Genomic DNA, 22,232 nt, shown 5'->3' on the forward strand with positions numbered 1-22,232 from the left:
ATATATCTTTATTGATTTCAGAGAGAGGAAGGGAGAGGGAAAGAGGGAGATAGAAACATCAATGATGAGAGAGTCATTGATTGGCTGCCTCCTGCGTGCCCCTGACTGGGGATCCAGCGCGCAACCCCGGGCATGTGCCCTGACGGGAATCGAACCCTGATCTCCTGGATCCTAGGCCGATGCTCAACCGCTGAGCCATGCCCAGCCGGGCAGGTCAAATTTTTAAAATCCGTTTTTTAAGTCTTAATTTAAACCTTTTTGTTGACAACAGTTCTTGTGACCTGTTCGCTTTGGACGTGAATGTTCTAGGCTAACAGAATTTCTCCTGCCAGCTTCGTGAGATTGGTTTCTACTCTAGGGAATCTTATTTTTCTATGGGATTAAAAAGTGCGATGACTAGGGAATTTAAAGGGAGTAATTTTTAAGAAAACTGTAAACTCTAGGCACTACTTTTTAGGCTGTCCAGAATCAATATTGAGCCTCTAGATTTAATAGCAATTAATATTTTGTTAAGTAATTTTCTGGTATCATAGAATTCAAAAAAGAAAATCATACTTGAGTGTTTTTTTTTTTTAATCAAAAGAGAATCCATAGAATTTATTAGAAAATATTAACTCAGTTTTGAAAGTCTCAGAAATTGTAAGCCAGGGCATTTAGGAAAGCCTTTTGAAGAAAGCACGCAAGTGGTTTAATCATATTAGATGTGTTATCACTAAAAAACTATTTTTAAGTAGCAACCAAAAATCAATCTTATAGCTCAAGAATTAACTCTTAGCATTATTTGTGCAAATAATTACATGTGGTATAATGTTACCATGCTTAGAATACTCAGTTATGTGAAAAAGGAGAAAAAAAAATGCCATTAGTATATTCCCTTAATGACTTGTAACTAACATAGCTCCGTTTATTTCCCTGGATAGGAGATTTGCTAAGTGCTTGCGGAATATAGATTTAAAATGCTTGGTTGTATTCAAAATTTCATAAGTCATTCCCAGTGGTGATTTTACGTTTCTGAAGGCCATGTTCCAGCATTCAGTTTTCTGATATTATCACTCTAAAAAATACTGGTGACACTTGCTATAAATTTTACAAGGCACTTTTATTTTAGCTTGTACCTAATTATTTTTAACTCTTTTTTAAAGGCAAATAAAAAACTAAAATTGGAAAATGGTGGCCTGGTGAGGGAGAATTTACGACTGAAGGCTGAAGTTGATAACAGATCACCCCAGAAGTATGTATTTTGTTCATAGAGCAATGTTTCAGATTATGAAAATGTTTTAGAATAAGTTGTTATTGTCACATGTGTTTTTCATTAGACTTTTCATTGAAGCATGTAGGTTTAAGTAGAATGTCTTGCTTCTAAAAGTCAAGTGTATAGTTATGTTACTGGTAAAACCTTAGTCTCATTTAAGGCTAATTTTGAAGAAAGGATTTCATTTTTATCTTTCTTCCTTATGTGATTAGCAAGAGGGTTGTTTTGTGACCTAAAACCAATGAACTTGCACTTGGTTTTACGTATAACTGTTTAATAGAACTAACAAAAAGTAGGGAGATTAACATAATGTCCTTTAGAAGTTTTTTTAAATAATCTAAACAATAGTTTACATTCATATAGTGCCTTCTCTTCGCAAGATACAACATTCTATGATGTAAACTGATATTATCCTCCATTTGTGAATGAGGAAACAGAGGCAAAGAGAGATTAAATTACTTTATCTAAATCTGCACAGCTAGTATGTTGTATAAATAGGATTTGAACAAATAGGTAGTCCAGCCCCAGAGTCCATCCTCTATTCCATTACACTGAAAACCATTACACTTTTACACTACTCATTACACTAAAAAGCCTATTCTGAAATAGAATTTAAGGCATTAATCATTGGATTTTGGACTGATTTGAATTATACAATTAAGTGAATTCGTTCTTCCATTGTGATGGTATAGTTTTCTTTCTATTCTAAAATGTCAGAGATTGCAAGTATTCACCCACTTAACAGCTAATTTGTCTCTTTAAAATTATAAGAAACAGTTGAGACTTAAAGAGTTGAAGATGGAGAAAAGATGGGGAATACAGCACTTGAGGTTTTTCTTTTTCTAGGAAAAAAATGACAAGTGAGAAGAAAATATGGCCCCCATCCCTCTCTAAGGGGTGTCATATGAAAGCCCCACACTTTCTTCCCACCAACCATGAGACTTCCTTTCTTTTTCACGGAAAAAGACAAAGCAGAATGGAAATTTTTCCTACCAGAAATAGCTTTCTCCTTGTCATTTGAAAAGGAGAAAATATCGCCTTCACTGAAACAAAATGTAGTTATCAGAAAATGGTAGAAGTAAAATAGACTGTAATTGCTCAAAACAGAGATAACTAACCAATAGAAAAGAAACATGGCTTTTACTTTTAAATAGTTCCTTCCCCTGTGCTCTCCAACCTCATTTTGCTTTCACTTCAGATAATGTCCTACTTTGACAAATTAGTGAAATAAGCTTAGGAAGTGTTGCTGTTATGTGGTGGTTTTGAATCTCTGCTTCTCTCATTTATTGGCAGCTCGCCTTGCCAGTCATAGTAATTCTTGTCCATTAGCCATTTCCCACAGCATGCTGAATGGAACTAAAGCTATTTTGTTTGTAGCTTTTATTTCTTGAAAGGTTGCCCACCAGATTTCAGATTTATTGCCAGCCACCAGGATGTGTGTTTTTAAATATCCATGGCTCCAGCCTGATAAGTAACTGAAGAATCTCACCTGAAGAAACCTAACCTCTTTTCTAACAAGAAACCACATTTCTGAATCCCATATAACTTTGGATTTGCTATCTTTAACTTCCATTTCTTCCTTTCAGGCAGGGTAAGGGGCTAGTTTCACTTAAAAACAATTTGAACTGACCCCTATTCCAAATCAATTTGCAATGCATTGAGGTATTAAATGCATTGCATTTGATTTATAGCCTTGTTTACTCTGCATCACCAAACCCTAGTGAAATTCAGAGAGAAGCTGACCACAGCTGAAAATACCCAGATCTGGTTCACCTGAGGAGAGCTTCTATTTGTGTTGAAAAGAATATGAAAATTCAAGAGTTTAAAAGTACATGCAAGCAAATAAAAAACATCCGTTCCATTTTGTTCCCTTGATTAGGAAGCACCTTGACCAATTATTTTATCTTGTCTACTTGGTTAGATGCCAAGGAATGCTTTTTGTACACATGGCCTTGGTTTCTGAAGTATCCTTCAAGTTATGCAGATATATTCTACAAATCATTTGGAAGAACTTTAAAATTTAAACTGGAGAGGAAAAAAACTAGGAAGGCCTATTTGTCAGCTTGGACAAACTGCTATGGATGGGGAGTCACCTTCTCCCTATGTCTTTACATGTCAGAGAGAGAGCTCTGGTCTCCCTTTTCTTAGAAGGATACTCTTCATGACCCCTAAAGTAGGTTAGGTTTACTTGCTATAATTTCTCTTACTACCTCCTACTTTCCCTTCCTAGCATATATCACAATTGCTGAAATTAATGTTTTGTGTAATTATTTGTTTTGTGGCTTTCTTCTGTTTGAGCCAGTACTACAGTTATATTCACTGTTGTAGCCATTGCATTTTGTAGAGTTCCGGCTCATATTCTACTTCTACTATATATTTGTTGAGTAAATGAATGAAATATATAACCCCTGGGACTCTGAGGAACAGGACACGCAGATCCAGAATGTGGTACACTTAATAGGAAAAATGACTAGGTTTCTTCATTAAATCATTGGCAAAATGGTGGTGGTGGGGGGGGCTGCTTTACAGTAAAAGAGAACTAACAGACAGAGAACCAAATGTGCAGCAGTTGACTCTTGAACAACACGGGTTTGAACTGCATGGATCCACTTATATGTGGATTTTTTTCAGTAAATATACAGTTGGCCCTCCATATACCTGGGGTTTTGCATCTGTGGATTTAGCCAACTGCAAATCAAAAACAGCATTTTTTATCTGCAGTTGAGAATCTGTGGGTGAGAAGGGCTGAGTGTATGCATTGTTCTACATCATTTTATATAAGGAGCCAATTCCCCACAGATCCCTAGGCATGGCTACAAGTAAGTTTTGGGGGAGTCAAATGTTATTTAAGGTACTTGAGCACCCGAAGATTTTAGACTGCCCTGGAGAGTCAGCACTCCTAACCCCTGTGTTGTTCAAGGGTCAACTGTCTGTGGATCTTGTTTGAATATTGATTAATAACAAAACAAATGTCAGAAGGCATTTAGGTAAATCTGAATATGAACTAGATATTAGATGATACCAAGAAATTACTGTTAATTTTGTTTAGGTATTGTGGTTACTTAAGAAAATGTCCATTTTTTAAAAAAAATGCATACTAAAAGATGTACTGCAGAACATTTTAACAAAAAAAGGATTTAGATATGTGTGTGTGTAGGAAATGAGGCAAAATCTTGATAATTGTTCAAAGTGAATGATGAGTATACATATGGGGATTTATTATGTAGTTCTCTGTACTTCTATGAATGCCTAAACATTTTTACAATAAAAAATTAAAATAAACAAAACATGGTCCCTGCTTCCAGGAAGCTCAGTCTAATGAAGGCAAGAGGCAAAAATATATGAAAAAATAAAATCTAAGCAGATACTAAGCCAAATAGCAGAAACAGCAATATAAGTGTAGAGAATGGCAGGTGGGTTGTAGAAATGAGCATCTTTATCAAAGAAGTAGGACATGAGTCCATCTTTGAAGGATGGAGAGTTCAGTGAGGAGGAGAACATTTTGGGCCAGAGAAAACAGCTTGAGCTGATAGGGAGCACTGTGTGGTCCCTTCAGCTCCAGTCCCTTCTCTCTAGTAGCTGCCAGACATGATGCTCAAGAAAGATGGTGGCATCCCTCTCAAACTCATCAGAGCAGAAGTCCTTTATGTAATTTACACATCTGTCCATTGTGACCATCATTACCCTAGTAAATAACTAGTTAGCATGACTCCGCTGCATCCACCACTCTGTACTTTAAGCAGAAAAACGTATTCTCGGTCTCCTATTTAGTGGGGAATGCCAAGAGTGTCACAACTTCACATGGTAAGAAACAACACGAATGATGAGAAGCTGAAGGGAAGACTAAAAGTATTGCATTTCTTGTATCCCTAAATTCCCTTGGCTTCAATTACTAGTCCTAAACCGTGCCAGGAAATGTGGATATATTTGTCCTTGATAGAGTTAGGAGTTCCTTAGTGATTTTTTAGCTTGAAGGGGTATGAAGAATATACTTGTAAAGCATATAAAAGTTACATGTCCTCTCTCAGAGTTATCTGTGTTTAGTTGTGCCATTTTTATGCTCTAGGCATGCTAAGCAGGGTTTGTGCCATGTTGCCAGCTATTATGAGGCTTTAGCAAAGCAGCTATTCTTGCACTCAGCTATTAACTCACCTTAATAGCATAGGGTATGAAGCTCCATATATAAAACTTCACAGGTCATTTATATCAAACTTGGTTATAACTGGATTAATGGCTTACTTTCTATAAATACGGGTTCAGGATTGTTATGTTCTTGTCATTGTGTCTTTAGTGAGATCTATGGGTTTGATAATGACTCCTTGCATGCAGCAGCTCTTTTATTGCACAGCAACCCCGAGACTGTCATTATGAACCAATCTTCTTCACCCATTCCCCAGCTCCTGAGGGAAGATAAAGGCTCCAGATACTCTCTGGACAGTGAGCAGTATTTCCTGTTTTTAGTAAAGGAAAAGAAGTCCTCTAAAGAGGAATGAATAGACTTCACAGATTACAGTCTGCTTTCTTCCCTTTTTGCTGAATTTGTGTTCCTTGAGTCATCTCATCTATTCCCATGGCTTTAATAATAATATCTACCTGTATGTGAGGGATAACAAAAGAAAATTTAAATCTTTGACCTCATCTTTTCTCCTGAACTGTGGATTCTTGTTTCTATCCGTCTACTTTATACCTTCACCAGAAATCCTATACCTTAAATTTAGAGCAAAGAGGTTAAATACAGTCATATGCTACATAACGTTTCAGTCAGCGTTGGACCACATATACAACAGTGGTCCCGTAAGATTATAATGAAACTGAAAGATTCCTAGTGCCTAATGATGTCCTAGCTATTGTAAGATTATAGTGGTAATACATTACTGGTATTTGTGGTGATACTAGTGTAAACAAACCTACTGTTCTGTAAGTTGTATAAAAGTATAGCACACGCGATTACAGTAGTGGGCTGTACCATCTAGTTTGTGTAAGTGCACTCTATAATGTTTCCACAAGGATGAAATCACCTAATGATGCGTTTCTCAGAATATCTCCATCGTTAAGTGGCAATGACTCTTTGGTAGTCCCCTCTTATCCACAGTTTTGCTTTCTGTGGTTTCATTTTCCACAGTTTTCATTACCCCCACGGTCAACAGCGATCCAAAAATATTAAATGAAAAGTTCCAGAAATAAACAATTCATGAGTTTTAAATTTCATACTTTTCTTGGTATCATGATGAAATCTCATGCTGTTCCACTTCCTCCTGCCTGAGATATGAATCCTCCCTTTGTCCAGTGTATCTCCATAGTCACTTAGTAGCCGTCTCAGTTATCAGATCTACTGACAGTATGACAATGCTTACATTCAGGTAACCCTTATTTTACTTCATAATGGCCCCAAAGCCATTCACATACATTTTATTACAATATATTGTTATAATTGATTCATTTTATTAGTAGTTATTGCTAATCTCTTACTGTGCCTAATTTATAAAATAAACTTTATCATAAGTATGTATGTATGGGAAAAACATAGTATATACAGGATTTAATACAGTCTGCGGTTTCAGGCATCCACTGGGGGTCTTGGAACGTATCCCACATGGATAAGAGGGGACTACCGTAAATGCTTAGCTCTGGAGACAAACTACTTGGATTGGTTTCCCTGCTTTCAGTTTGCCCCTTCTTCCCTACTCAGTTCATTTTCACCATACTCAAAATTGTCTTTTTATAAAGTATAACTCAAATTATTTAAATCTCCTACCTAAAACTATCCAGTGTTTTCCTAAAATAAAATTCAGATCTTTACAAGCTAGTCTACGCTTACCTGTTTCACTTTATCTTATTCTCATTTCCCCAACACATCCTGTTCCAACCATAATAGCTTTCTGTTTCTACAATATGCTGGACTTTTTTTCCTCTGCTTACAATGTTCTGCTTCCAGATCTTTATGTGGCTCTCTCCTCTGTCATTAGATTCAGAGAGGCTTTCCTGATCATTCAGTCAAAAGCAGCCCTCTCTTTCAGCAGCTTCTACTTCCCTAGTCTTAGAGTGATACCATAGTAATAAAATCATGGTGTGGGAAGCAGTATAGTGTGTGATTATGAGCTCCGGAGCCAGGCTCCCTAGGACTGAACTCTGGTTTTGTTTACCTGCTAGCTCTGTGACTTGGGGGAAGATATTTAACTTTTCTGTATTTCAGTTTTTGTCTTCTGTGAAATGGGGCCAGTAGTACCTACCTAGTTATAGTAAGGGTTAACTGAATTAAAACTTGAAATGCACTTAGAGCTCATGATTAACGCTCAGACAGTGTTCTAGTACTATTGTCTTCTTCACCCTTATCACTGTCTGAAATTATCTTGTTTGTTTAATTGCTTGACCTATTTGTTGTCTGCCTCCTCCATTCTAAACTTTAAGCTCCACCAGGGTAAGGACCTAGCTGCCATTTCCTTCATTTACAAAACCCCAGGACCTGAAAGGCACCTGATAAATATTTGTTGAATAATTAAATAATAGATTAAAAAATTCAATAAAATACTTAACCTCTTAGAGTCATCATTTTCTTTTTGTAAAATGTGGATAATTTGGTATTACAGGAATTAAAGGAAATAATTTTATATCTTTGGCACAATATATAGCACAAAGAACTGATAGAGGTGTGTGTGTGTGTGAATAATTGTATTCATTATCTATCCCACCAAGGTTGTTTATCCTCTTGCTTTGCTCCTATTTTCTTTAATGACTTTACTACTCATCTGGTTACCTAAGATAAAAACTCCAGTTTTCCTGTTTTTCCACCCCTCTCCTCGTCCCCCACCTAATTGTCAAGCATATTCTATCTATCCTACCTCTTAAGTGCCTTTGTAATCCATCTTCTTCTCATTCCCATTAGTTTAGATCCACATGATTTCTTGCTTACCCCATTTTAACAACCTTCTCACTGCTTGCTCTTCTTTTCCACTCTGAACCCTCGAGCATCTGCTTTATTGTTGCCTGAAGTCTAAAATTTAAATTTGATCATCTCCCCTGCTTAATAACCTTTGGTGATTCCCCACAGCCCACAAATTAAAACCCAAATTTCTTAGTATAGTATGTGAGACTAACTTCTTACCAATATGACCTCCGCTTAGCCTTTTTGTCTCCTCTCCAGCCTCTCCCTTTTTTAATTTTTTTTTTTAAATATATCTTTATTGATTTCAGAGAGAGGAAAGGAGAGGGAGAGAGAGAGAAACATCAATGATGAGAGAGTCATTGATCGAGCCTGCAACCCGGGCATGTGCCCTGACCGGGAATCGAACCCCGATCTCCTGGATCCTAGGTCGACGCTCAACCACTGAGCCACGCCCGGCTGGGCAAGCCTCTCCCTTCTTGTACTCAGCTTTGGCCATGCTCAGTTTCTCACTGGGCCCAGATTTGCCATGTTGTGCCATGTCTTTGTACATTTGCCCATGCCTTTTCCTTAGCCTTCCTTGGTCCTCCCCATCAGCTTCTCCTTTTTATTCTGCTTGGTTAACTCCTACCCATTCTTTGATGGGTAGGTTAATTTCTACCCATTCATCTAGCCCAGTTGTCCCTTTCTGTGAGGCCCTCTATGATTTCCCTAGACAGAGGAAACACATTCCTCTTGTTCTTCCCCTTGTTGTTCTATGCATTGTTTTAAAGATCCCATTGTATGCTGACCAGTTCCATGACTGTAACACCCAGTTAATCTGTCAGCTCCTTGGAGTTAAGACATATTTTTTTAAATACATCCATATGTGTATACATATAAAATACATGTGTGTGCATAGATGTGCCTTCTCTGGGGCCTGGCAGAAGGAAGGAGTCCTTATACTCTAATACTATATACTGCCCCTTGGAGGGAACTGACCAAGGAATTAAGATTTGAGCTTTCTTGAAACTTAAAGTACAAAGAGTTTATTTTAAGAGGGCAATAAATCAGATTCCTGGCATTCTCCAAATGAGGAGAACAGAGGGATTTCCTGAAGTTTCCTAAACTGTACTAGAGATTGGGAGTTAGAAAGGGAAAAGAGGAAGCGATGTTAGGGCTTGCCTGGCTCCTGGATAAGGTTTCTTGTCTGAGTCTCCTTTCTTGAACTGGATTTTTCTGCCCTAATCTGTCTCCACGCTGACTCTGAGCTGTGGCCCCTTCCTGTTCACAGATCTCTTCTTCCTGAACTGTGTTTTAAGATATGCCCGTATCACTGTCACTACTCCTGGCTTTTGGCTTTTTCAGCAGCACTTCTGGTGCTGGCCTTGGCTGTTGTCCCTTCTTGACCTGTTCTGGCCTTTTTTGTTTCTCATGATTCTGCTCTGACAAACGCCATGATTCCTAGTATTTGACCCCAGCCTGATCCAATGAGTGATTCTGCTTGCCCTTTGGTTTTCCCGGAAGGGGAACTTGTAGACTGTCAGGGGAGCCTGATGATACCCTGGGGCCAGACTGTGACAGCCTGGTGTGCTCAGGACCCTCAGCTGCCTGAGGGGCCCTTCTCTGTATATTCAGCTAATTGGGGATGGACAGTTACTGCAGTTTTCTGTCAACTTGTCTTTATTGTATTGATAAGATATTTTAGGAGCCTGCAGTGCATGCTAATGACTAAGCAATAAGCTTGTCAGGAAGATTATGAACTCTGGGAGAACAAGGATGATGTCTTCTACTCCTTTTGTTTTCCTTCCTCATAGCCCCTCAGCATACATTAGTCTTCAATAACTGTTATCTCAGTAATAATTACAGGATGGCTAGATCACAGTTTTTTTGTTTTGTTTTATTTTATTCCTCATGCTGAGAGAGATTGATTTAACTGTAGTGAAAAATGTATAGATAGTTACTAGTCCAGAGATTTTAAAGTTTGCTTTTTTCATTCAATAATAGTTACACTCTTTTACACTGTTAAGATGTTGTTGTTGTTAAGGATATTGTATTTTGGGAAAAGGCGTAAGTTGTGTGTTTTTTTGAGAAGTCTTTTTTTATTTTTTATTGTTCAAAATATTACAGATGTTTCTTTTTCTCCTCATTGACCCATTCCACCCTGCCCCACCCACCATACATTCTTTATTCCTCTTAGAATTGTAAAAAGATATGAACTAGCATGTCTTAAGGTTCTCTCCTTCCATGAAAGATTAGTATTGCATTGATGTCATGTAAACATCAAGGCTGATCTCTTTGAACAGAAAATTAGGTCACTTCTGCATAGAATTGTAATGAAATATATTTATCAAATAGAATGGAATTTATTCCACAGTAAAAGAGTAGCCCACCTTCACAGGCAATGAATATATATATATGGGCCAGCCCTTTTTGGAGACTTACCACAAAGGGGAATCTGTTCCTCTTCAGTTTACATATGCTGCCCAACATTTCTGTTGTTTCTGTTAAGAATTTCTAGGTATATCAGCAAGAATTTTCAACACTACAGTTTTTACTACAAATGCCTAGTTATTTTAACAAAATAAACACATACAATTCTTTCCTTAAAATTGTGTTAATAATATGAGCTATTTCTAAATTCCTCTCCACTTGAAAGCTTGTGAAAGCAAATTCTACCTCAGCTTTTAAACAGATCTTTTGGGAGGTAAAGGAAGAATGTCTCCAAGGACCTCAATTCTTTGTCTATTTCCACTGTACATGTGACCTTTGCCTTTAAGGGGGAAAGTGCGTTTTTTTTTTATTCTTAAAAATATTGAAGCACTTTGTATTTTGTGATTAAACTAAGATGCAACATAACATAGCTTGTATTTTTTTTATTCCTTAATATTAGACCCTGAAACAAGTACCTATGTGATGTTTAGGCCCTAAAATGTTGTATTTAAATTTTTGCTTATTTCACATAAGTAGCATTGATTCCTTGTATTTGAAGATGCCTGCTGATTGTGCGTGAGGTAGACAAGGTGACCATATATACTTCCTATACTTAGTAAACTGAAGATGGAGCTTTTAGTTCATAGTTCTGGTTCAAATTTAGTCTTCATATCTCGGATTAAAATAGATACCCTCTTTGGGTTGGCATTTACTAGAATGCTCTGTCTAGGCTATAGTTTCCTGCCAGGCTGCTTTAAAGAATGATCTTTGGAAGTTTCAAAATATTCTTGAGCTTGTGTCTAAAGCACAGTTGGTGTTTGATAAATATCCACTTTGTGCATTCATATCTTTTTTTCCCACATCTTGTTTTTTTTTATTTTCTCTCCATGTTTCTATTAGCAAATGTATATATTAATAAATATTACAACATGCTAGTCCCTTAACTGTGTATACAGACTTTGTGCTCAGTAAACCTAGCTTGCATTTTATACTATTTCATAGTATAAACAGGTGCTGATATTACTTAAGAAGGTATCTCATGTTCATACATTTCATATGGGTTTACACATGGTATTTGGATTCAGACAGACTTGAATTCAAATCCTTTTCCTGCCACTCACTTTCTGCATAACCTTGAATAAGAGACAATCTTTTAAAGCTTCTCATTTCTCATCTTTAAAATAAGAACAGATTTTGCTTCATAAAGTTTACGTGATGATTAAATAAAATAAGATATATATCAAGCATATGGCAATGTACTTGATGTAAGTAAACATTCAGTAAGTTGTGGCTGGTGCTATTATTACTGTCACCATCATTGTCAATAGTTGTCACACTGCTGTTAATGATTTATTTTCACACATACTCTTGGTAAGTTCCATCCCCAAAATTCACTTTCCTTATTTTTTCATTATAGACCAGGGGACAAAAACTTTGTCTTGCCTCTTCAGGAAAGAAGAATGTAAGAGTGTCTTTCTACTCTCAATATGCCTCATATTATTTTTGTGGAACCAATTTATGTGTCTAGGATTGGCTATAGGCAGTGCATTTATGATTAACAGGTTCTCTAGGAATGTAGCATTTTCGTAACTGAATTCTTAATTTTAAAAGGAGAAAACTCTCTTGAAGAAATACTGGCAAGGCATATAGCTCAGCAGTGGATAAAAATGTGTAGGCCACTTCTTAAAAGTTCTCTAATAGTTTAAAGACAGATGCATCCTGCCTCCCTGACACATGCACAAGGATGAATTAGATGTGGGTAATGCACAAACAACTCTTTGGAAGAAGGTGAGAGAGAAAGGCCCCCACCACCGAATACATTTTTGAACTCCCTACAGTCCTAGTCCTCTCTGTCCTCTTTCCCTAAAATATGCCCCCCTATTCACTGTGTACACAACACACAAGGCAGAAAACAGCATTGGGACCTCTCCTGTTTCTTCCCATTTCTGTCAAAATGCAGGTTCCTGAAGAGCTCATTTAACAAGCTACTCACTTAAGTTAGGTGTAATCAAAAAGAGGAGTTTGCAGATTTAAAGAATCTCTAACTGGTGGATTCTGCTTTAGGATAAAATTCTTAGGAAAGGGAAAAGAACAATGGAAAGTTTTTCCCTCTGAAACTATCTCTTTTCCATGTTTAAAATAAAGAAGATACTTTCCAAATATTTCTGAAAGTCAGAGAATGAGAAGATAGGCAACTGCAGCTATGCAGACAGGCAACTCTACAATAAAATCCCACTCTGTGAATGGGTCATTCTTTCTTAGGGTAAGTGTGGCAATTTTTTAAAAAAATACTTGAGACTCACAGACGTTTACTTGGTTTTACTGTGCTCGCGTTGGCAACACATATACTGATATTGGTAATCCACACTTTGCACCCTTGTATAGGTCCATAAAAATATTTCAAGCTAAAATCATGCAAATCAATCTTAATAATCAATAGGAAAAATCTAATTGTTTTTATAACCTTTAACAATTTTTGTCAAAATAGTTATAAATGTATATGGAAGTGAAAAAATAGTAACACTAATATTTATTTAGTAAGCTAATGTTTATTTCTTTGTAAAAAAGTTACAGAGAGCCCGACTGGTGTGGCTCAGTGGTTGAGTGTCAACCCATGAACCAGGAGGTCAGGGTTTAATTCCCGGCCAGCGCACATGCACGGGTTTCGGGCTCCATCCCCAGTAGGGGACACTGGGGTTGTGCAGGAGGTAGCCGATTGATGTTTCTCTCTCTCTCTCCCTTCCCTTCTCTCTAAGATCAATAAAGACGGAGAATAATCTCAATAGTGCTTGCCGCTCTCTGGTATAACTTATATATGAGGCATCCTTTCTAACTCCTTAACGAACTGTCATACTCCACATTTTATCCTTTGTGCTTTCAATGTCATGAAATATCTCCATGTTGCTTTAATGTAAAGTTTTTTGCCATCCTGTCACTTCCTCTAGACATCTTTATCCTTTTGTCGTCACAACCACTTTTCTCAGTTATGTCAGTAAGTTTGCCTCTCCCAAGTTCCTCTAGCATGTCTAAGGGCTCTTGAATGGTGACAGGTTCAACATTCTCATGATCAGCTGTTCTATAACTATGTTTACATTTGATTCTAATTTAACTTTTAGCATTAATCACTTTTCACTTCTTTGCTACACTTTCTGTTCTTTTGATTATCCATTTTTGTAAAATGTCACGTGGCAGCACAACTGCATGTTTTATTGTCTGTGTGTGAACTGAATAACAGATCACAGTGACCAGTCACTTTCCGGCTTTGAAAGAAGTGACCTGATTGGTCACTGAGCCTAATCCACATCTGGCATTTATATAGTGTTTTGTAAACCGAAAAGCTAGCAGTGAAGATTTTACTTTAATTTGGACCATGTTGTCAAGTGGTGGGTGTTATTTAATTAAACTGTGCCAACTGAAATTTATGCATATCAGAACCATGTACAGCAAGGACATCAGCACTGAAAATCTATTAGGCTAAATCACAAAGCTGGTACAAAACCAAAGATTTCTTTCACTTTGTTTCACAATTACTTTAGCTTGTAAGTAAGGAAAAGATATAAAATCAAAAGTGCAGGGGAAGCAGGTGGGCTCACTTTGCCAGTGTCCCCCTTGTCCCTAAAAAATGATGTTTCTGAAGTTTGGCGGTCTCAGCAACCCACTGCACTTGTGTTTTTTCCTTTTGTTGGGGATGCCTTTGAGAACTAGAGAGGCCAAATAAATTCCTCATTTTCACAACTAGTTAATGACAGTGTAGCACTAGATGTTTGTTCTTTTGATACTCAGTTCTGGCATTTATTCTTTTACTACATTTGCTTTCTTCTGACCCCCTTCAAACATATTCCGTTCCTCCTGTGTGATAGGCTATAAGTAAATGTGGTCTTGGGAAATTTTCTTTGTTGGAGATGCCCTTGAAATAGTTACAATACCTCACAGGTGAAACCAATAGGACTTTCAGTTCTCTTACTTCTAGTAGGGACAGGAACAGTCTTATACTTCTGTAGCTTTTAGAACAAGGGGAGCCCTCAACCAGAATGTACACTTCAGTTAACATTGCAAGATGAAAAATCCTTTAAGCTTCTCCTGGATTCTTGCAGAACAAACTTCGGATATCAGTTGCAGCTCCCATTCTGCTATACGATGTTTTCTCTAACATAATGAAGCCTTTGGCCATCACTGCTACTTTGAAAATCAAAGCCTTTTGGTCTCTAATGGAATGTTTATGAAAATACTCCATTTTGAAATTTGCTCAGGAAAAGGAAGTATGGTAAATGATGTTAGAAATCCCTCCGGCTTGCCTTGGCATTGATTCATTTAATGACATGTACTCTGGAAATATCTGGAATTAGTGTGAATAAGAGAGTATTAAAACCCAAAGTTAAATAAGCTCTCATCCTCATTGTTTTCTTCCTTGGAAGTTTAGCATCATATATGCATTCCTAATTGTTATTTCTATTTGATCAAGTAAATTGCTCTTTGCCAAATTTAATATAGGTATTTAGGATAAGCTAAAATTCCTAATACCTATGTCAAAAGTCTTATCTGTTTTCATTCTTTTGCTAAGATGAAAGTGGAAGATTTTTTAGTGGGATGGAGCATTGTAGAATGGCAAGCCTATAGTGGAAAAAGAAAAACTATACTGTGCATATGTCATACTCTGCTGCTTTCATTGGTGTCAGTGAAAAACAACAGTCAAATGTATGAAACATTTAGTTTAGTAATACAGTGACTCATAATACTTACATGTAAAAGAGGCCCAAGGACCTTTGGCTTATCTTGTTGTGTTGGCCCTGCCTTGATGTAGGTGTTGATATGTCTTAAAATAAGAAAATAACATTCATTCAAGAAATATTTAATGAAGGATTGTTCTAGGGAGCTAGCAGTAAATATAAGATGGTCAAACTCCTTGCTTTCCTGGAGCTTATCCTCTAATGGGGAAGAGACAGAAAACAAATAAATTACATGGATTGATTTATTTGTTAGTTCCATGGCTTTCACTATGCATTTCTGTTCATTTGCCCATCAGCATAGGTACCTTACTAGCATGGTAAAATGGTCTGATCACTCAGAGTATTATAGACTTGTAAAGTATTGAAATGGAACTTTGGGGAATTGAGGGCAATGACCTTTTAGGAAACAGTCAACTCCATCAGTGACTTCTGCTTGCTTGTTCTCATATGTGCTCCTTAGTTGGCCTTTGTTGTTAGTTTTCGTGGCACTTTAGCTTTCTTTTGGAAGTAACACAAAAAATATGGTTAGGGCTATCATTTTGACTTCAACTCAGAACTATTTCTTAACTTCTTTTAAAAACATGTAGGGGCAGCCCTGTCCTGGTAGCTTAGTTGGTTAGGGCATCGTCTGGATACACCAAGGTTGTGGGTTCAATCCCTGGTCAGGGCACATATAAGAATCATCCAGTGAGTGCATAAATAAATGGAACAAGAAATTGATGTTTTTCTCTCTCTCTCTCCCTCTCCCTTCCTCCTTCCCTCCCTTTCTCTCTCTTTTTCTCTGAAAAAAGAAAAAGAAAAAAAAGACAAATTTTTAAAAAACCACACACATGGGCAAATATAGCATCTTACAATGACATTATGTTTGAAGTTCTAGGCTAAAGCCTGGAATTAGAAGCTTCAAATATTTTGAGAATGTTCCTTATTTGTCAGTAGTCTTTCCTTATGTAAGCCTCCCAAGGACATCCCTTTTGTAACAGACTTACTATTTAATAGCGGTATTTGATTTTAAATCATTTGATATTTTTCCTCTGAGAATGTCCTTATTATAAAAATTGCACTTAAAAAAAACGCCAAATTATATCGTGGTAATCAAATTTAAGGCTGTCACTTTTGCTGTGTGCATTAAATAAACATGCTACACAGTTTTTCCATTTAAAAATAACATGGGTTATTTGAGTATGCCAGAGTAGTTACAATAAAGAGCTCATAGTTTGCTGAATGCATTAAAGATCTTTGTTCACTTTTTAAAATTCTCTTACAGAAACTACAGTTCTCTCAGATACATTTATAAACCAAAATGTTTTAATAAAGAGGAAACACTTCCATCTTTCATTTAACCAAATACTCATAGTGGTAAACTTTGTCTTTAAAACAGGGAGGCTTGTTATTGTAGTTGCTTTTGTTTTTGTTATACCTATGGTGTTTTGCTTTACTTTTTAGAGGTTGAAGGGAGTATACTCTTTCTGAGAGTTCAGCTAATTGCAGTGAGTAGATCAATATTTGGCAACAAGTCTTTTAAGACCCTTTATAACCTTGAGATTTTATGAATCTATATTTACCTTTGCCCCTGCTTTTTTCTCTTAGTGACAAGAGCCAGGATCATATCATGGATAAGCTGGAAAGTGAATTGAGCTACAATTTAGGGGGACGTGATAGGCATTGAGTGGGAGTCATAGAGCATATAGTGGTGACTCTAAGAGATGCAGTTACTGTTGGTTCCTTCTCTTTTATAGTTTTTTTAAATACTTAGTACATTTTATTAATTATAATTATTTCTATTATTAGGGAAAAAAATAAACCCATAGATAAAAACAATTATAATAAGTCACCTTCCCAAGTACCTTCCTCCAAAGGGACAACGCCTGAATTCTTCATGGTTCAATATTTAATTAATCAAAGCAATAATGAAGGAAAGAACTTTTGTAGAGAGAAGTTGTTTTTTATAGGGTTAAAATATAAGGCCTACATTTATTGGCTCATAGAAGCAGTTTTTTGAAAGATAGAATTTTCCTTCTTGGCCAGATGGAATGTAAGGTAGACATTTTATGTCCCTTAAAGCTAGGACAGTCTGTTTATCTTTGTATCCCTAGCTCCAAATATACCACCAGTCCATACTAGGTGCTCAAAAATTGTTCTGAGCTGAACCCAATACCCATTCATAAGGGAACATTGAAAACAAGATAATCCCAAGTAAAAGGAGCGAATTTTTGATGTGTTCTTTTTCAATTACTCTCCAAAATGTTCCTTTTCAGAAAATGTGAAAATGTTTTTATGTGTAATATATTGGAACCACAAGCACTGACTTTATATTTCAAAGTTGGAGGAAATGAGATTGATGTTTCACATAATTGTAAAATGCCAAAAATAAGTAGAACTGAAATGAGTTAAAGCCCAGTGTTCAGAAAGGCCAAGTAAAAGCTTCAGATCAAGGGTGGCTATAATTGAAAGGATCCAAATAAGTATTTAAAATCATCCCTGCTGGGACTGCTAAGATTTCTGAATTTCAAATTGGCATTTTATGTTTGACAAGGTGACATTGTATGAGAAATGTATTATAAAACACTGCTGTACGATAGGAAAATGATTGAATGTAAATATTTCAAGATGTGGACCACTGTTCAAATGTTATCATAAATCTTTCCCATTGTTTTAGGGGATAACTCTTCATGCATATATGAGCTGAATTGATAGAACTAGTTCTTGGAGGGGAAATCTTCAGTGAGTTCCTGCCTCTCTGTTACCACTACACTAGTCTGATTTGACCAAAAAACTCTATTAAATCTTTGACATTATTATCATAGCCCCCTTTTTGAAGATACTGCATCTGGCATTGTTTTCGTCCTCTCACTGAGTGGCCTGAGTAACTTTTATGTGAAGTTAGAATGGGGTGAGACAGTTGGCACTCTTAAACTTTGAAAAGGAAAGAAAAAAGCTTGAACTGTAAGGTTAACTCTCCTTCCATTCCTTGCAGGTTTGGACGGTTTACAGTAGCTGCTCTTCAGTCCAAAGTAGAACAGTATGAACGTGAAACCAGTCGCCTCAAGAAAGCCCTGGAACGAAGTGATAAGTATATAGAGGAACTAGAATCTCAAATTGCACAGCTAAAAAATTCAAGTGAAGAGAAGGAAGCTATGAATTCCATTTGCCAGAGAGCACTTTCTACAGATGGCAAGGGGAACAAAGGCAGCGAGGAGGATGTGCCATCAGCGAATCAAGGTGATGGTGCCAGAAAGCAGCTTGGCTCATCGACCCCGAGTTCTCACCTGGCACAGCCTTCTAACAGTTCTGCCCGGCAGGAAAGCACCAGCAAAACAGAACTAAATTGTTCTAAGAACAAAGATCTATATCAAAAACAGGTGGAAATAATGTTAGGTGTGACAGATGCAAGTATGGATACTTATTTGGAAAGAGAATGGGGTAATAAGCCAAGTGATAGTGCACCCTACAAAGATGAACTTTATGATCTTCCAGCTCCTTGTACTCCTTTGTCCCTTAGTTGTCTTCAGCTCAGTACTCCAGAAAACAGAGACAGCTCTGTGGTCAAAGCAGGAAGTTCCAAAAAGCACTCAAACCATCTCAGAAAATTGGTGTTTGATGATTTTTGTGATTCTACAAATGTTTGTAATAAAGATTCTTCAGAAGATGACAAAAGTGAAAATGAAAAGAAATCAGAATGTTTTACGTCCCCAAAGACAGGGTTTTGGGATTGTTGTTCCACAAGCTATGCTCAAAGCTTGGATTTTGAAAGCTCAGAGGGGAACACGATAGCAGATTCTGTTGGGGAGATTTCTTCAAAACTGAGTGAGAAATCAGGCTCATGTTTATCTAAGAGGTTGACTTCTATTCGCTCTTTTGAAATGAATCGGACAAGAACATCCAGTGAAGCCTCAATGGACGCAGCTTACCTTGACAAAATCTCTGAGCTGGACTCTATGATGTCTGAGTCAGACAACAGCAAGAGCCCTTGTAATAACGGTTTTAAGTCAGTGGATTTGGATGGGTTATCAAAGTCATCTCAAGGCAGTGAATTTCTTGAGGAAACAGATAAGTTGGAAGAAAGAACTAAGCCAAACCTTTCCAAAGGTTCTCTAACTACTGATCAGTTAGAAAATGGAAATGAATGGAAACCCACTTCTTTTTTCCTCCTCTCTCCATCTGACCAAGAAATGAGTGAAGATTTTTCACTCCATCCCAGTTCTAACTCAGGCACTAATGAACTCAAACCTCCAAGCTGTTTGTTTCAGACAGAGTTTTCCCAGGGTGTTTTGTTAAGCAGTTCACATCGGCTGTTTGAAGATCAGAGGTTTGGGTCATCTTTGTTTAAGATGTCCTCAGAGATGCACGGTCTTCCTAACCACCTTCAGTCTCCTTGGTCTGCTTCTTTTGTGCCTGAAAAGAAGAATAAAAATGTGAATCAATCAACAAAAAGAAAAATCCAGAGCAGCCTTTCCAATGCCAGCCCATCAAAAGCAACTAAAAGTTGACTCATTGGAAAGGTGTCATTTATGTGTTTGTCCTGAGAGGAATATAAGTTTTTTTAAGTTTCCTTTTTCCCCTCATAAAAGTTCTGTACAATTTTGGATTGATAATCTTTAGTCAAGTGTCAAGTCAGAATGGTAGATTATCCTATACCCAGAATACTTTTGTTCATTTTGAAGAGTTTGTTCCTTTTCACCTTCATTTGGGAATCTTTTTGACCAGAAGGTAGGCAGAGGGTTTCCTTTTAATGAATATTATATGTATCTGGTTTGGTTATATTTTGTTTTGAATCTTGATTTAACTGTTAGATACAACGGCCTATTAATAAGCCTCAGTTGTCTTCAGAACTAGGATTTCTTAAATAAAACTGTAAGTGTTGTCTACACACTGCTCATAAGACATTTGAGTTTCTTTAAAGCTTTTCCTGGGATAGTCATTATTTTGCCTACCCCCTTTTATTTATGTCTAGCAGTGGCCTAACTTTTATGCAAGGCCATTGTGAAGAAATAGCACTCTAACCTTGGACCAATATTCATTTACTTTTTTTTTAGGTTTTATGTGTATGTTTGCATTTTTAAATTGTGTTTTCAGTTTTCGTAAAAACATTTTGCTAGTATGAAAGAATACATTTCTATGTGAAGATTATTTGTTTTATGTCAGATAACTTTTGTTTGTTCATCTTTTTGTGCGTAGTGAAAATAAAAAATTGAGCCTACTTTGGAGAGAAGGCATGGAACAGTTGGGTTTAGAGAGCCTAAACATGGTAGATGCTTCATCCCAAATAGTTGTGAAAGCACTCACTAACAAGTTCTAGATCCCCTTATATGGATCTGCCAAGGAAGCTTTTTTGGAGTAATCAAGTTCTTGTTTGCATGTTACTGTTCTTTGTAAAAACTCTATGCATGGTAGCGTTCTCGCTTGCACTGTTTTTCTCACTTAAAAACGTTTCAGTAGGCTAATAGAATATCTTCTAAGTAGGACAATTTTTTTTAATTTTTTTTTTTATGAAGAGTGTTGGAGTGAGAATAGGTGAGCTAAAGCACAATTTATAATTTAGGCTCTGAAAAAGTATATTCTCAACATGTTTGGTATGGCTAATTGAGCTTTTAAAAATGGTTTATATGCTAATAACTTGTTTAGCTAATGTGCACTGAACATTTTACATTGATGCCATACTATTTTACATTAATACTGCATGCTTTTCTATGTGAATTGAATAAAGGATGTCATATGCACTGTAATCCTTGATGTTGTCTCAGATATTGAATTAGCCTATAAAGACCAAACATCATTTTAAATGGATCTTATAATATAAAGGTTTACAAACTATGACCCATGGACCAAATCTGGCCTGTACCTGTTTTTGTGAAAGTCCTATGAACTAAAATGAGTTTTTACACTTTTTAATGGTTTTTAAAAATGCAAGGAATATTTCATAACACAGGAAAATGATATGTAATTCAAATTCCAGTGTTTCTAAATACAGTCTTATTAGAACACAGTTACTCATTTGTTTACATATTATCTATGGCTGCTTTTGCACTTTAGTGGCAGAGTTGAATAGTTGCAACAGACACCATATGTCTCACAAAGCCTAAAATACAGAAAAATATGCTAACCCTTGTTATAATAGACTCTAAGGATTCAACGAAACCATAAAAGTATAACAAATCACTTTTATGATTTGGAAAATCATGCCCTCCACTTTTAGAAGTAATAATCCAAAAATAAAATTTTTAAAAAGTGAATATAAAGCATTTTTTGTTTTATCACACATACTTTCCAATAACTATTTTTGTATTATTTTATACTTTCAGAAATATTAGCAGTTTAAATATCTTTGACAGTGTGGTTATACATTTGAAATTTAATTAAATGTAGAAATCTAATTTTTTCTACAAAATAGAGTAAATTTGGGGGTAAGCCTCTTAGACTCTGTAACTTCTGTACCATGAATGTATGTTTTTAATCCAAATATATACTGACACTGCCATGGGATCCCGTATGTAACCTGATTTACTAATGCCTACCTGTGGTGAGAGTGTCTGTATTCGACCTGAGTATTTTCAGCTGCTTTAGAAGCACAGGTCCATCCTCCCCAAAACAGTATTTCATATATTAAATTAATCAAATCTGTAAATTCCTGCGTTGAAGAGAGTAATATGTGCAGGGTTTTATTTTAATCACACATTCTCATTTGTCCTCTTTACCATAAATCAATGTCATGACAAATATGGTGGTCTCATATTTTTTAATATATATATACACACTAAAAAAGCCTATCTCTTATTGAAGCCAAGTAATTTGCTCATCTCTGTCTCATAGCCCTCTTTTCAAATTCTGAGAGCCAACCATTCCCAGTTCACAAATATGTGAATTCAGGATTAGTGGTCACACACACAGCTGGATTGGGTTAAAACTATTTTGGAGCTGGACCTCTAACTCCAGAGCTTGTACTCTTCCTCCCTTATGCATGGGT

General features: G+C 36.5%; 1 protein-coding gene across 2 annotated transcripts in view; it reads left to right on the plus strand.

Annotated features, from left to right (window-relative positions):
• Nucleotides 1-20,138, plus strand: part of OBI1 (ORC ubiquitin ligase 1) — a 34,835-nt gene extending 14,697 nt beyond the window's left edge. For both annotated transcript variants that reach the window (XM_081130738.1, XM_081130737.1), the window contains exons 5-6: nucleotides 1,143-1,231; nucleotides 18,246-20,138. In XM_081130738.1, the coding sequence (XP_080986864.1) occupies nucleotides 1,143-1,231; nucleotides 18,246-19,758 (1,602 nt within the window). In that variant the 3' untranslated portion in view covers nucleotides 19,759-20,138. The remainder of the gene's footprint in view (nucleotides 1-1,142; nucleotides 1,232-18,245) is intronic.
• The last annotated feature ends 2,094 nt before the right edge of the window (nucleotides 20,139-22,232 follow it).

Source organism: Miniopterus schreibersii (genome assembly GCF_964146895.1).
Source record: "Miniopterus schreibersii genome assembly, chromosome: 2".
Lineage (NCBI taxonomy): Eukaryota > Metazoa > Chordata > Mammalia > Chiroptera > Miniopteridae > Miniopterus > Miniopterus schreibersii.